The sequence below is a fragment of the Amblyomma americanum genome, chromosome 3 (genome assembly GCF_052857255.1).
Source record: "Amblyomma americanum isolate KBUSLIRL-KWMA chromosome 3, ASM5285725v1, whole genome shotgun sequence".
In the NCBI taxonomy this organism is placed as follows: Eukaryota; Metazoa; Arthropoda; class Arachnida; order Ixodida; family Ixodidae; genus Amblyomma; species Amblyomma americanum.
The window spans coordinates 192,271,819-192,288,150 of record NC_135499.1 but is presented as its reverse complement, the minus strand read 5'-3'; the positions used below and the strand labels follow the sequence as shown (position 1 = coordinate 192,288,150).

General features: G+C 45.5%; 1 protein-coding gene across 2 annotated transcripts in view; it reads left to right on the top strand.

Annotated features, from left to right (window-relative positions):
• Positions 1–16,332, top strand: part of l(2)05287 (WD repeat-containing protein l(2)05287) — a 51,941-nt gene that overhangs the window by 33,052 nt on the left and 2,557 nt on the right. For both annotated transcript variants that reach the window (XM_077659365.1, XM_077659364.1), the window contains 7 exons: positions 4,639–4,825; positions 5,580–5,671; positions 6,183–6,269; positions 6,358–6,512; positions 8,134–8,190; positions 10,437–10,571; positions 12,844–12,938. In XM_077659365.1, coding sequence (XP_077515491.1) covers positions 4,639–4,825; positions 5,580–5,671; positions 6,183–6,269; positions 6,358–6,512; positions 8,134–8,190; positions 10,437–10,571; positions 12,844–12,938 — 808 coding nt within the window. The remainder of the gene's footprint in view (positions 1–4,638; positions 4,826–5,579; positions 5,672–6,182; positions 6,270–6,357; positions 6,513–8,133; positions 8,191–10,436; positions 10,572–12,843; positions 12,939–16,332) is intronic.

The following is a 16,332-nucleotide window of genomic DNA, read 5'->3' as shown; positions in this document are numbered from 1 at the left end:
GCCGGTTGTTTTCGATCATATTTTGTTCATCCCGTGGATGTCCGGATTCGGAATGGAAGTATGGGCGTCGTGTCGGACATCGCTGGCTATGTTGCTGTTGCTCCCCATTTGAAACTCTTGCTGTGGAGGATACTGGTTTCTCGAGTAGTATGGTTCATTGTCTGTCGGAGATGCCTGCTATGTACCTCTTGGATTGCGACCTTTTTACCGTTTGTGCTCAGCAGCTGTTTTACTCTTTCATGTCTCTCTGGTGTGCTCTCATTGATGCTAGAATCACTGTGTGAAAAGTGCTGGTGACCGGATATTTACATCTGCTGCCCTCTTGCCAGAAAAGCACTTTTCTTGTGGCAAACAGCACAGCTGAACTGGCAACCATGTGGGTAAGCTGATTGCTCAGCACATATTCACAAAAAAAGGTTGTAGTTCATGAGGCAGTGTAAGCATCTGGCACAGCTACTGCCGACTGGCTTTGATAGATATGGAAGTGATGTTTCGAAGTAATGCAGCGAAAACAACGTGGTGCATTTCAGTTTAGGAAAATTAGTTTTTATTGAGATATATTTATTTATCCTCACAAAAGGTACCAAGACACTGAAGAAACTGAACATTGCAAATATTGTTATAAAATTTGTCAGAAAAAAAAAGTGGAGCGGATGAACGTGCCCATGTGGGACAGATTTATACATCCAAAAAGAATTAAACCTCTGGACACCAGTGGTTTGCATTCAGCACGCGTCTGAAAGCTGATATGCGCCACACTTTCGTTGCTTCACTAACAGTGGACTTCGATAATTGCCTAGAGAGGACATCCAGCAGATGTCCCATGAATATCCAGAGTCACTTGCAGATGTACGGTTTTGAGCGGGATGTCCAGCGGACATTCGTGGTCCACTGGAAGAATTTGAAAGCAAGGGAAAGCAGAGGAGAATAAATACAAATAGCGAGCTTTCAGTCACTGCAAACATTCAAGCAATCACCTACTGCAGGAGATTACCCAGGAGGGTCACAATAAAAAACAACTGACCTCATTAAACACTGCTGTGTGCCTAACGCAGAAATACAAATAGCATCTGGGCAAGAGACATTTTGCAAAGGGGTTATTCCACACCAACTGATAAAGACTTTCTCGACCATCTTCAATTTCTTTTTAAAAAATCATGGCTTATTGCATTACTTTGAAAAACATTATTCAAGCTTGTTTATGGCAAAAAAAAAAAAAATTTCCGTGTTGTGGCCGCCATCTTATGCTTGCAAGTGGCAGCAAAACCCAGTCTTACAAAAAAAATGCTAAAAAAACATTTTACAAATGACCACGAAACTTTTTTTTATATAAAAAAAAGACTGCATTTTTATATGCAGTTAACTGAACTGAATTTGTTTTGCTTTTTTTTTCATAAAAAGAACACTGAAAAAGGCATGTAAATGTAGGACTGAAATTTTTTTATCAAATTTTATGTTCTTACAGTAGTCATTCAAACTATTTTTCTAAGTTGTCCAAGAGGCAAGGAAGCCAACAAAAATTTTTCAGAGATCAAAAAAATAAGCCGTGTCAGAAAAAATTCTATATTGCAGAAGACTTGCTTTCTGAGGCGTATTCAGCCGTCAATTGCATAGGGAGGTGGTTGTAGCAACAATATGAAAAATTGTAGGTTGCACAATACCATGCAATGGCATTTATTCCTGCAAGTTTAATTTAAACATTTTTTGTTTTGAGTTGAGTCCTTGTGTTGAACTCAAGCATTGGTCGGTGCTTGCTCTTCACTGTAGTACACGCTAGAGCAGACATCAAGAAGACTAGACACATAAGCAACACTGCACAGTACTCCAACTGGATGCTTCTGATATTTCGGTGTTGAAAGGTCTGCTGGTGTCTTCATTCACATTTCGCGACTTTAAACTCTTGGGTTGCTCAGTGTGACATAAGTCCAGTGTGCACTGCTGAGAGAGATAAAGGTTTGATGTGGTGAAACCGGCAGCCACGGAATGGCGAGCTTGTTTGCCTTGACTTATTTCCTCCATTGGCACTGCTGTAGCAGAAACAGACTCCGTTCCACTGATATGCACCATGGCACGTTCTCTTAGAGTGGTTTACCGTAAAAACCCGCGTGCAATACAGTAAAACCTCGTTGATATGTTTCTGGTTCATACGATTGCACGGTTCGTAAGCTCAGAATCGCAGACATTAAAAATGTTCGAGAAGAAATGTATCGGCTCTGGAGCTTGCCGACACATCACTACCAATTTCTTTACTCAGTCAGCCCACATCTGAGATCAAGACTCCCACCCAGAATTCCTCGCCACCTGGAAATACTTTCTCACAGACTTCGCCTGAACGCTGCATTTACAAACGGCTTGAGATACCGTTTCAGTCAAACGAACAGTTCGCTTTGTGACAACTGCGGCTCGGCTGAATCTGTGAAACATATCCTTGAGTGCCCTGCATATGCTGATGAGCGTGCATACTATGAGCAGTGCATGGAAAACCTCTTCCCAGTGCCTCTAACAATGGACAGTGTTTTAGGTCTCTTAGCCTGTCCTAGGCAACAGAGACATGCAATGAACTTCTTGCAATGAACATCTCTACAAGCTCTGATTTCATCTAGCAGTTGCTCTCATGCATTTTTCTCGCAGAACTTTGTTAGCCCATTTGTCATACTATGCACTTCATCATTTCATATTGTTGCGAGGTGGCAAGCCAAAAGGAACAGGACGACATGATGACAGATGAAAATATGATTTAATGGCTCCAGGTCTATCGTGAGGGCTCCGTCCCGCGCCACTGCCCTCTTCTTCGTCTTCGTAACATTACCCGGGTCCTCCGAGTGATCGTCCCGATCGATTGCTTGAATTCTGAATGGTGAGGTGACGATGAGCATGATCAGAACGGATAGGAGAAGATGAAAGGCTTGCCACCAAGATGAACGAGATGATCTGATGAACAGTTGTCCCCGGAGCTTCAGGCCCAGCGTTTGGTCGCCCACAGTCAAAGGTCAAGGGTTAAGGACTCTCCGGACAGCTTGGGCGGAGGTGCCATCTTAGTTCGGGTCGTCGTCGGGTCATACTGCGTCTGGTCCTGGTCGTCGTGTCTTGTGCCCGGAGCTGGGGATGGGGCGGGGGAAAGTGGCTGGTCGGTTCTGGTCAGGCTGAGCTGGGGTTGAGCCGGGCGGCGGAGTCCAGGTCCCCTCAGCCGACGACGAAGGCGAGCAGAAGACGGGGATGCTCCAGGGACAAAGATGCCGATGAGGAACCCGCACCTCACACCAAATGTTACGAGGTGGCAAGCCAAGGAACGGGACATGATAACAGATGAAAATATGATTTAATGGCTGTGGGTCTAGCGCGAGCGCTCAGTCTGGTGCCACTGCCCTCTTCTTCGTCTTCGTCATTTCTTAGGGATGCTCCTTGGTAGGAATTTAATGGCCGCATTTTATCTTCTCCCCCTTTTTTTTCTTTCTTCAATTTAACCTTTCCCGCACTCCTCTCCTTTGGTCTTTACCTCCCAAATTCCCTTCCCCACTCAGAGTAGCATGCCTGTGATTTTTAAAGGCCGGCTAAATTCTCTGCTTTTTCATTAAAGGGTTTCTCTCTCGCTTTCCCACAGAGTTACACTATAATTTTCCCGGTTAATACTTTACCGGCTACTACGTTTATTGACCAACCGCACATGTGAAAACACAGAAGTGGGCCGAGCGAGAGGGTATGCGTCATTTTTTTTTGCAGCAGTCACCCGCAGTGGTGGCTTTCCTGCAGTTCCTCGATGCAACAAGGTGGAGCACTACCACCACCACCACCACCACCAAAAAAAAAAAAACCACGCTAGCATTCGCGATGGCCGTTACTGCAGGGGCGCAGTATGAAGAGGAGAAACGCTGAGGTTTCTTCGCGGTGCATAACGGAGAGGAGGCGAAGCTTCTACGAACTACAGCGATGCGCTTATATATGAACGGGGCCGGGTCTGGGAAAAGGAGCTTAACAAAAACACTGCGATAATCAGCTGCCGTGGTGGCTTTCCCACAATATTAGCGTGTTAAGGGGCGAAGCATCCGAAAATTACAAGGAAGGAATTTTAATTACTTTCGTTACTGCCGTTACGAATTTTCTTCCGCGCCAAAGACAGCGCGAATGCGGACTGAATTCAGCGAGCGCTAGAATAGGATCTGTTCAGCTCTTGTGCCAAGAAATGCCAATCGACATTTTTATAAAGTGAAATTGTCAATTATTTTTTCTATTTTTGTTTGTTCACACAGTTATTTTGGCGCTTCAGTTCCGCAGCCTTATTGATGTCATTGGCACTTGGTTGTAGACAGCATTTGAGCTCCGCCCTTGCAACCTGTGTAAATTGACCTTGTGCAAAGAATAAGGTTTCGACTTTGGATGGATTGCTATTTGGCTTCTATGATACTCAATGTTGCCAACATAACATTGCTAAACTGCAGAAACCTAAACAAAGGTGTGATTGTTTCAAAATTGCTGCACCGTGGCACTGCATTAGGGCAGTCGAATAATTCGATTATAACACGGGGGTAGACTTTAAGAGACAAAAATCTTGAAGAAAACTCTTGTTGCATTCGAGTAAATACAATACTTTGCCGTGGATGTTAGGGCTCACTGATGATCCTCTCCTATGGTTTGCTACAGCGGAGTATATGACTTCTTGGAACTGCATTGGTGCTGGCTCTTTTCGGGGATTTGTGGCTGGCAAGGGCACCATCTCCCAGGATGGTTCACTGTTGGCCGTCAGTTTTGGCCGATCAGCAACCCTCTGGTCCGAGGACTGCATCCTGAGGGCAGCACTAGCCCATCCAAACTGCCCCACCAATATCACGTGAGTATCAAGGTGCTACATTGATCTGTGGAAAGAAAAATGATAGGTGTAATGTTACGAGACCAGAAGTGGGCAGAGCGGGTGAGGGAACAAACACGGGTTAATGACATCCTAGTCGAAATCAGGAGGAAGAAATGGGCTTGGGCAGGGCATGTAATGTGAAGGCAAGATAACCGCTGGTCCTTAAGGGTAACGGAGTGGATTCCAAGAGAAGGCAAGCATAGCAGGGGGCGGCAGAAAGTTAGATGGGCGGATGAGATTAAGAAGTTTGCGGGGATATGGGGGCCGTAGCTGGCAAAGTACAGGGTTGGAGAGACATGGGAGAGGCCTTTGCCGTGCACTGGGCGTAGTCAGGCTGATGATGATGATGACATAACTGCAGTCGTCTGTGCGCAGAATTTTCGTCGAGGTGAGCAGAGCAGCAGATATGACAGGCTGCACCATCTGGGGTTCTGCGAGACCTGCCCCAGCTCCAAGCAGGCACATTGGTTGCCGCACAGTTTGCCATTTGGCGCAGCCTCTCAGTGCGCCTAATCCACTTGCCTCAACGAAAACTATGCACGCAGAGGACTGCAGTTCTTCGCCGATTCCGGTCAATCCAGGCAAGCTTTGAGTATTTATTGGAAAACTCTATCATAAGCTACACTGTGGTCTGTTATTGCGACCAACTAGAAAGTAGTTTGCATGCACAGGAGAAATTTTTACAATCTGTACAGATTAATACGGAGCACCCTGTACACCTCTGTACCTGCAGAGCGCTGTCTTTTGGACAAGGTGCCTCCTCACACTTGCTCTCAAGCTGCACGGAGACGAAGCTGGTCGTGTGGGACATTGTCTCACTTTCAGGTGGGTTACACGCACTTATATGCCACCGATTGACTGTATGTGAGGTGAGGTAATTACAGGCAAGCTCTTCGTTTACTTTGAAATCTCGATGATTTCAATTTGAAGCAGACCTAAATCTTTTTTTTTTTACCAAACGGAGCCTGGTCAGAACAGTGTGCTGATGCACTGTACTGTGTCAGTACTACTGAATCAGCTCGTGCCAGACCTTTTGGTACATTTGTGGCCACTCAGCTCTGAGTTCAAGTGATGGATCTGTTGTCACCTCTGACATGTTAGGGCTTTACGTTCGTGCCACTCTGCTACCATTTTCCCGTGGCCACTCCATGGCGCATAATTGCCTTAGTTGCTTATGTGACAATACTACAATAAACTGGCACATATAATCATGGGCTTTTAGCAGCATGCTGTTGGCAATGCTGTTTTGTTTAGTGATGGGGCTAAATCATGTTGCTGATCGTGTTTGCCATGGGCGCCCTCCTCTTTGCTTTCTTGCTTTCTTTGCTGCTTGTAGTTCTGTGGGAGATTGGCTGCAGAGTAACGTGCCTGGTGAGAGATGTCTCTTCCGATGTCATGGCTGCATTCTGCGACAACAACTCGAGTAGGTGCCTAGTTCCTTTGTTTTTGGTTTTGTAACCTTGCCATGAAAATATGTAATCACCACCTACCTGTGTGTGCCACCATGACAGTGCTGCTGTTTGAGCCAAGGAACAAGGACTCGGTGCAGACAAGCAGTGTTCCAGGCGAATGTCAGCCTGTCAGGGCCGCTGCGTTTCTGCCAGACAGCTTGACCAGCCCCTGCAGTGATGCTCTGCGGCGGCTCTGTTTTCTCAGTAAAGAGCAGGTGGGCCCACTGATTAAGCAATAGTCTAGTATCAAATAGAAGAGGCTTGTGCATGAATATACTAGCAGGACAGTGGGCATTACTGAATCCAACAGTGCTTCCAGTGTGACACAGAAGTTCGTCAGCCACATAGTGCTGTTTAGCCACCCATTCAACATTGGGGATAAATTGAGGTTGGCCTGTACTGAAAGCTTACTGCATTCTAACAACAAAGATGCTAATTTCACTGAAAATGGAGCTTCTATAAGCCAGAAAATGAAGTACAGATGTTGTCAACACTAGCCACTTTTGTTAGTAAACTGTGGTGCGTCAGCACATTATTTGCGGAAGGATCTCAGAGGCTTCAATACACCTCTATTAACTTGAAAACAGTGGTTATAGAGTTCTTTTTGTTGTAGATGTCATGAGTTTGAATCTGCAAGTTGCGGGAAAATGATTAGATGCAAACTTCTCATGAAATAATGCATCTTTTGCTGCGAGACGAACTTCAGCACACGAAAAGAAAGAGCCATAGAGCCGATTTTTACTAAGAACAAAAATTGGATGTTGTTTTCCTCAGTGTCCTCTATTGGCAGTGCCACTGCTGCCATGTGACAGCTGGCCAACACCATCTAGTAGTAGATTTTGTTTCGCCACTTCGGATGTCGGTAGGTGCAATTAGTGTCTGTAAAAGAAGGATGCAAGCATTACAAGAAGCCATTTGTCGCCAATTCTCTCTTTCACACTGGTGGGCATGATTACTGTCACATTTTGTGGGTATTTTTTTTTTAATGACGAGAGTTGTTATACGAAACCCGCCGCGGTTCGCAGAATTTGGCAGCACCCTCCCGAGCACCCTCTGGTGGGAACACCTCCAGGCACCTTCTGTGCCCAGAGGTTTCCGGTCCCCCAGGAGGGCACTGTGCACCCCTCCTACTGCCATTACCCAGAAACGTGTGGGGTTAAGAAGTGATAGATGGCATATCTCCCACATAACATGGGTTCGAGCCAAAGCAAACTGAAGGCAACAGCCAACGTTCACCGCGTGCCTGCACTATCACTCCAAGGGAAGGAAGGCAGAGTTATTTAAGAGCACAACCGTTAATTACACAGTAAGCTGCATTACAAACCAGCACAAATCCTCAGCACAGCACATGACCTCAGTACAACCCAAAGCTCTGCCACAGCACCCTGAAGCGGGCCCGTGGAGCCGCGTGCACAAAGCGAAGATTACGCATGCATAACGGCACAGCTAAGGGCGATGAAATCCAGGGTTCGACGGAAACCCGTCTGGTCGGGTATGTTCATGGCGGAAAATCTTCAAGCGCCGACCAATCGTTAAAAAGATGACGTTTCGGCCCCGGCTTACGGGGGCCTTGTTTTCTCAGCTAATGCCAAATGCTGCGAACTGCTGACTGGCACTAATTGCTTCGACTGGTTAAACAGTCATTTATAAATTCTAAGGGGGCCCACTTGTGTGTGTGAAAGGGTGCTGAGTGGTGTGATACACAGTAGCTTTTAAGGCTAATGCTCTCTCTGCATGCCTAGCTGCATACAAGCTGGCCTCGTTTGTGACAGTGAGGGGCAGGCAATTTCAGGGAATAGTGTGTAATTTTATGAACTGTTGCTTGCATTATCACAGGAACTGTATTGCTGGGATGAGGAACACAAACAAAGGGAGGCCGTCGCAAGAAACCAGGTATTTGTTCATTATTGCAGACACTTTGGATAGAAGGATTTTATAAATTGTATTTAGCATGCTGTGCTTGTCTTGATAATGCTGCAGACCAACCAAGGGCGGTGACATGTGAGCTAAAGGTTATTGCTTAGGCATGTGTGAATAGTGAATTCTCAGTTTGAAGCGAATTTGAAGCAAATAGTTATTTTGTTCAGATAGTTTCGAAGTGATGCGATGATTCTCAACGTGAATAGTTTGCAACTGAGAATGTAGTAGTAAAAAGAAAAGGATAATTCATTAGAGCTCACTGGCATACGCGAAAAGGCATTTGCAGAATTCACTAACGCAACTTATATAAAAAACGAAACAATAAAAATAAATGCTTTCAAACTTGCGTCACGCAATGTTCGAACAGCAGCAAGCCAAAGTGCACCAAGCATCATAGTGTCAAGCCCTTATCATGTGGCTCTTTACACGCTGTTGGTTTTAAATAAAAAAGTGACGGACAGATTTTTCGTACAAGTCGCATCTGATGCCGCAATTTGTCTCTTTCCTAATTCGCTTGACACACAGTCACGTGACCGCATGTGTGATCACGCATTTGTATCACTGCCAGAGGAAGCTATGGCCTGAGTCTTCCATTACGCGAAAGTCGAAAGATGTCAGCGAAGCCACCATGCATGTGCTGGAAATGGAACACAGCGTGCCGTCGTATGCCAGTCGGAGGACTTAGTACCCAGGATTTTTGTAGTGGGTCCTTGCATAAACGAACCTTGCAACGTTGTGCATTGTGGTGCTCCAGATGGGCCTGCATGAGGCACAAGGAGATGCAAGCATGTCCTCTTTTCTTGCGCACATATGCCACTGCACAAAGGGGCGGGGCGCACCTATCCTTGGAGAGAACAGGCTTAAGGCATTCTACTGAGGCGAGTGCTTTAGTCTTAATGCTCAAAAAAAGAGCAGAAAACCGCAGGGAGGTGCATTCCTACGCTAAGATAGTGAGAGCAAGAAGGTGGCGAAGTAAAGACTGTGCACCTGTGTCAAAGCACTTCGTGGTGCCGGCTTTGTGGTACCTTTCACCTCTCATCTAAGTTCAGCCGTCTAAGAGTCTAATTGAATAAGATAATGCTGGATTCGAAGTTGCGGTCCAGCGACACTGCAGATGCTAAAGCCAGCACCGACGGAGGTCTCGCCACGATCCTGTTGGTTCCCTTTTTGTCATCTTCGTCTTTTGGGCCTTCCGTGCAGAAGGTGCAGCGCAGTTCCCACCGCGGTGTTTGCTTTCACATCTAAGCTGCCTAGGCTGTGTCCAGTCACATGCCCTCGTTGGCAACGTGCCGAACCGTGCAGCTGTTGAAGGCTGAATTTGTGGATGTGGCCGCCGAGTTTGTGGATGTGTCAACATCCAGAGCGGTGCGATTGCGCGGAAGTGTTAGAGCTTATGTAAGGCCATCGGCTGCTGCATCCAGTGGCTTATTTTCATGAATTCTCGAACTTCAGAATACTTTGGAAATATTCTAGGTCTTTGAATATTCCTAATTGCTTTTAAGCCCGGATCAAATACTGCATTATTTGAAGCATTCGAATATCAACTCAGCTAGTGCCATATCAGTTCTTTCCATTTTTGCAAAGGGTTGCACCAAAATGTGCTGACATGTACGTACTAGACGGAAGTGTGAAGGGCACTTGCATGAGGAAAAGTGACGAAGAGGTAGGGAGTAAAGCTGGGAGTCCTCCAGCAATTCCTGTAGATTAATTTCGAAAGGAATAAATTTTCTTTTGCAGTAGATGTGCGTCTGTCATTTGCTTGTAAATTTCTTTTGTACCAGATATGCTTCTGTAAACATATGTGGCATTTTGATCATTTCATGTGCATTTTTTATGCTTTATGGTTTTTGTGCCCTGTGTTACGCAGTGGGTATTTAACCAAACTGCTTGGTTAGATTTTAGATAAGAGACATCTGTTTCTGTAATTGTGGTGTTTCTTTTTTAGTTTAATGTTCCTTTTACTTTCTGTGAAGAGGTTTTTTTTCTTCCATGTTTGAAAGTGTTTGATGCTGTGCCGTTGTTTGTCTACTGTACTGTCTAAAGTTAGCGGAGTTTGGACCTTTCACCTAGTTGATGCCACAGGTTTTAATTCTGACTATCCCTTTCGGAAATGAAAAAGGAAATAAACAAATTTTAGGCCTCTGCAAGCAGACATTCAGTGATTTCTGCAGCTCTTTTTCAATCTAGAGAGGTTACAATGTTCTGTTGTCATTTTTCAGCCTGTCAAGCTGGATGCGGTACTCTCTGCTACACCTTTTGGCACCCTGGTAGCGCAAGAGAGTCGATCAGCAGTGGCAACTGGCGCCCCCGAGCAACACAGGCTGGGAGTGCCGGGCTTCCGGGAAGTGCACCAGGTGTGTGTGCATGTACACATGCGTGCTAAGGCGCTGTAGCTGGTCTGCTTACACGTACCTGCAGCAGTCAGAAAGTTGTCTTGAAATGTTTTGATAGGCCATATTACTTGACACTTGGCAGGATCAGATACTACAGTCAAACCCACTTATAACAATATTGAAGTGCCACGGAAATACCATTGTTATAACCGATAATTTTTATAACAGAGTTGTGCTCATAAAAAAAAACATGACAAACTTTAGAGCATTTAATGACAGGAAAGGCCTGCAGAGGCTTGATCATTCTAATGCCTGTAAAAGGTCGTTAATTCGAACTTCAGATTACCGGAAAAGATGTTAGAATTTTCTAATGATCCCGAAAATATAACGAGAACCGCTTGCATCTTGGTATATTTATCTGGTGAAAGACTGTACAATGGTTGCTTGCTTTTGAGATGAGAACAACTTGACAATGATTATTTTTCACATTTTCATAAATGCTTTATTGCGTGTATACTGTCGGTAGCGCCGAAGCAGAACTGCTCAAAGGTGGTAGGGGCCCCCCTGGTAACCTTCACGGTGTGACGCAGTACCACTGGAACTCCTTTGCTACTGCATCACACCCCTCACAAACGGCAGCGTCACGTGTGAGGTGGCCTCACTGCACAAACAGCAAATGGCATGTGACGATTGTGCAGTTTAGATGCACTGGAAGAACTGAAGAGAAAGAACCACGTGGACGAAATCGCTTGCGCCAATTGGTGCCTGAAACGGCGCGCAGCTGGGCTCATTAGCTGGCTGATACGGGCTTGCGCGAAGCTCTTAAAAGCGAAATCGAAACTGCTCGATCTGACTGACTTCAAGATGTGGCTGTACATTTGTCATCATGCGTACCGTTTAGGTACACAGATGACTCTGCAGCGTAGAATTCAGGTGTGTGCCAGGCTATTTGGACGATGGCTTACTGCACCAGTCATACCTGGACGCAGTCTCCCTTCGGGAGCCCGTTCGAATTAACCGGTGCGAGACCCGTGGCGTCCGAATTAGCGAGCATACAACGCCATAGGCATGCATGAGCATTGGCCAGGACAACGCTGGCAGTTCGAATTATCTAGATTTCTGAATTAATGTAGGTCGAATTAATGGGCTTTTACTATACACCACAAATTGCATAGGTTCCTGCTCGTTGTCCATGCCAGTGACAGCTGCCATGATCGCATCATCGGTGAGGTCTTCATTTATCATGACTGCATAGTCAGTGTAAAAGAATTCAACTCGACACGCCGCAGTCACCACCGTTCACCAATGACTAAAGCACCATCATCACTGCATCAGCAGAAGCTTCGCGCACCTCCACGTCACTGGCGTCACGCCTGCTTTCCAGAAGCAATTCTTGACGGGAAATCCAAGGAGCTTGCAGAAATTAGGGAACGGTGATGGCAAACGAGAAAAGCTATGCTGGCAACGCGTGTGCGCTGCACCGATTGATTGAGAGTACGCATGCAGTAACCTTGCAGCTCGCCTAACGAAGTTACGCCTGCCCTCAGGGCAAGTGCAATCCGGGAAGTTATCGAAGAACAGGGGAAGATGGGACAACGCACGCGCTCTCACCTCTCTCGCTGCCACCTGTGGCGCACAATGCAAAAAAAAAAAAATCATTACAGCTTGTTTTCTGCAAGTGGCTCACCCCTCAGAAACGTTAATAATGGACTGCTGCACCAAGGCTCCCTACTTTCTTCTCTGCCTGGTTGCAGGGGGAAATGCATGCATCATTTCTTCTCCTTACTTCGCCGCAACATGCAAGGATCCTCGGGTGCGTCCGGTGTCTTCGAGTGTGGGTTCTTTTGCTTTCTCTGTGTCGCTGCGCCGGCTCGGTCCGTCGGTCGGCTCCACACACGTCCGCTTTTGCACTGTAAGCGTGGTTTGGCTGGTACGGTTGTAGAATCTCCACGTTTTGTTTCTTTCAAAGTTAACTTTCACTGACCAGATTTAATTGTTATAAGTTATAACCGATAATGTGCTATGGCAGCATTGCTATAAGCGGTTTATTTTACCACTAGAACACATGGTAATGCTGACGGCACCGCGACTGACCATTGTTATATCCAATATATTGTTATAACCGGTATTGTTGTAAGTGGGTTTGACTGTATTAGTGTTTGCTGCTGCATGCAACTGTCATGGCTTTCTGACAGTTGTGACAATGTGTGGGCCCTGAGTTGGCCTCATTTGCCACTAAGTATAGTAGCCGTTCTGAGAATTGTTGCAAAATGCTCCTTGATTGTTGTTGCAGCTCTTGGACGTAGCGTCACATGCACTGCCGCCAATGACGAGCTTTTACCAGAACTTGCTGTCAGCATTCCTATCCGCAAATGAATTCACAAAAAGGTAACTGATTCTCCCTTTTATTTCCACGTTGTTGTTCTTCAAGGTGTTCAAGTTATCAACATAGAAGGAATACCTCTTTTGAACCAAGTTGGCAACTGCAGACAGGAATGGTTGTGTGGTCAGCGATTGTTCATTGTGTGCCTGAAAGTGGTAAAAGAATGAGCCGAGGCCAAGCAAGCAATTGCGTTTTGCACTCATGTGCTGGGCGAGGGGGTTTTCACAGTGTTGTGGTTGCTAGACAGAAGTGTTTGCATTGGCGGGGCTGCGTTGTGCACTGCAGCGTGCTACCTTTTCATGATGACAACGGGTGGCACATGTCCACAATGAAATGCGTGCAGCTGACCGCTGGCTGAGTGTGTAAGCTTCGAGCTTGCACCCAGTTACGTCTGCCTCAACTACCTTTTACCATTGTGTGTTTCTACCCACCTGATTGTAACAGATTCTGGTCGGAGCAGAAAAACATGACAAGGGTGAACTTATGCTACAATTGCTCTCAAGAAAATGTTTCCTAATAACATTGTTCTAATCAGTTTCATCCAGGGAAGCTTTGCCGGGATTTCTTTCATTAAGAGCCGTGTAGGACGCAAAGTGTACTTAACTTACACTGTACATTTGCGACTTTCAGGAGCTGCAAAGAATTTCATCCATTCTTATATCTCCATATTCCTGCAAATGACGCAGATCAGCAGGAACCACTGCTGTCACTCGCACCAGCTTGCATGCAAGCATTAGGCGTGCACAGAGGGGGAGAAGGGGTGCAGTGGATAGACATGGGGAAGAGGGGTACAAATTTTGTACCAAATTGTTCCTTGCTACCCAGAAGACATGAACAGGTGGTACCATGCAATTTGAGTAAAGCTGAAATTTAAGCAATGCAACACACTGATTTAATCGCAGGATAGGCGCTAATTCTGAATTCTGCCAGCCTGCACTACTTCAATAAAAGCGCTACATGCTGCTACAAACAGGGGCTTCTTTGTGAAATTGTGCCGAAGCTGTGTAATTCAAGGCTGCAAGGGCAACCTGGTATATCAGGCAAAAAAAAAAAATAATCATTGGTTCCAATCAGACTTTTCAGGAAAAACTGGAAAGTTCAAAATTGTGTATTTGCAACCAATTGGGAGCTCCGTTTGGGAGTTCCAATTGGAATGTCTGCCTAATCAAAGAAAAACTGTCGGTTTCCAACTGGACTTTTAAATAGGGGAATTTCCACTTGTGTAATTCAAACCAGTTGGAGCACCTATAAGAAGATTAACTGTTGGCTCCCAACTCAAGGGACAGCTCCAAGTGGTTCATAGGCAGGAATGCATGACTCTTCAGTCATAGGAACACTACAACCCTGAAGAGGTGACATAGCACCTAGAAGTTTAATATATGCCTACTAAAATAACTTTTTCTTTGGGCTTATATACCCCATTCATTGGATGCTCCTCTTGGAGCCAATGGCCCTGGTCCATTGAGCAGAGTTATTTTATTTAGTCACGATTGCAATGATGGTGAAAATGATGAAAACAATTCAATGGTAATATCTTTTTTACAGGAACTAATTAGTTTGTTGTTCTGTGTTGGTAGAGCGCAATATGCAGATCCCACTGAAGGAAATCATTGGCTTCCAGTTGAGCACTGCTGTTGTAATGGCGGTAGAGATGTGTGTGTCTGAAAAAAAAAAAACCTTTGTAGAATTATGGGAAAAAAACATTTTTTTGGTTTTTGCATGGCACAGAGGAAGAAAAAAAAAAAACCCGCAAAATTTATAAATGGAGTCATCTGCACAGTCTCACCTCCGTACGCGCTGTAAAAGTTGGTCTCAATTAGATGTTTGGGAGTGTGCCAAGCATTCTGAGCTGTCCACATGGTGGCTTTGTTGCAGCCAACCGTTGACATCAGTTGCATGTCGACAACTCCGAATTCCCCTATCATCTGTGACGTTCAGTGCAGCGCAGTTTGGCAATGTGCATATGAAGCTGCGCAGCAGGCTAGCTGGAGAGCACATGGAAAATCTTGACCACATGCCTTCGAATCTCAGCGCGGAAAAAAACACGCAAGCAAGCATTTCTCCACCCAGCAGTGACAAGCCGATCTGACGCAATTCTTTGCGTTGTTTGTAGTCTATGCAATATGTCGCCATCTTTTCCTGAAGAGGCTTTGCAGCATAGTTGTTTTGTATCCAAAACATGATTCTTTACTTGTTGCTGAGTTACAAAGTAAATGTGCTTAATGAGCTGCGTCTTCCTGTTTTCCCAAAATATCGTATTTTTCCGAAAAAAAAAATCTGTAAAAATATATTTCTTTCCTAGCACTCAAAATTTCTTGAAATTTTACATCTCTAAATGACGGAGCCAATTGAAACCAATTGAAATGTCCAACTATACCCTGTGGTTCTCTCTGCTTTTTCTGCCTGGGTATGTAATCTTGTGCAGTCCTGTTTAGAGCAGTCTCAATGGGAGATTTAGAGTGGGTCAGTGCTGTGGCCTTTGCCAGCTCCTCCTAGTCTGGGTAGTATTGTCCGAGTGCTTTTGTTCCGGCCGGTTTTGGCAATGTAACTAATATTGCGAATAATTGGCTATATCGAACTCTTCGTAAATATTTTTGTGAAACGCATGCAATTTCTACTTTATGTATCGAATGTGGTTGGCCACGAAACGGATATATCAAACTCCCCAGCGCCAAATGATGCCCGTTCGCATGACAGGCAGCAGGCTTTGCCGCACTACATAAGTGACTGGTGGTGATGCGGCAAGCTTTCGTGCCAAGGTTTGCACTTTTATCTCGTGCTTGCTAATAGCGACATGTAGGATTGTAGTTCAGCAGTCAGCACGCATTCACACCTCTGGCAGCCATTGAGAGTGCCCTGGAAGTAGCAGTGCAGGTGATTGTAAGCTTGCTGTCAGCTGTCACGGAGGTAATGAAAATAGCGATATTTCACTCTGACGTACCCCTTTCTACGTGACGCGGCTGTGATGCGGGGAAGCCACCATAGCTAACACTTTACCTGTGTTTGGAGGTGCTGTGCGGGGAAGCCAACCTGACTGGTGTTTTGTTTTGTTTTTTTGCGGTCACTAGAATAGCCGCAAATGCCTTCGAAACATCGAAATATAATGTTACGAATTTTGGCTATATTGAACCTTTTGACGATTTTTTAGCTGTTTTCTATAACGAGGTTTCACTGCAGCTGCAGTGCTGCCTTGGCATTCATTGCAGTGACGCACACTCCTGCTTGCGTCCTTGTCAAGTTCACATTTATGTCATATTCTAGGCGATGTCGCGATGGTACTCTTGAAACGGAAAGGGAAACTTTTCGCTTTTGGTTGCCTCTACATGTTGCACCGCATTGACGTAGCGTGGCCGAAACCTGAAGAATTAGAGTTGGACATGACAACAAGTCTAGCGAATG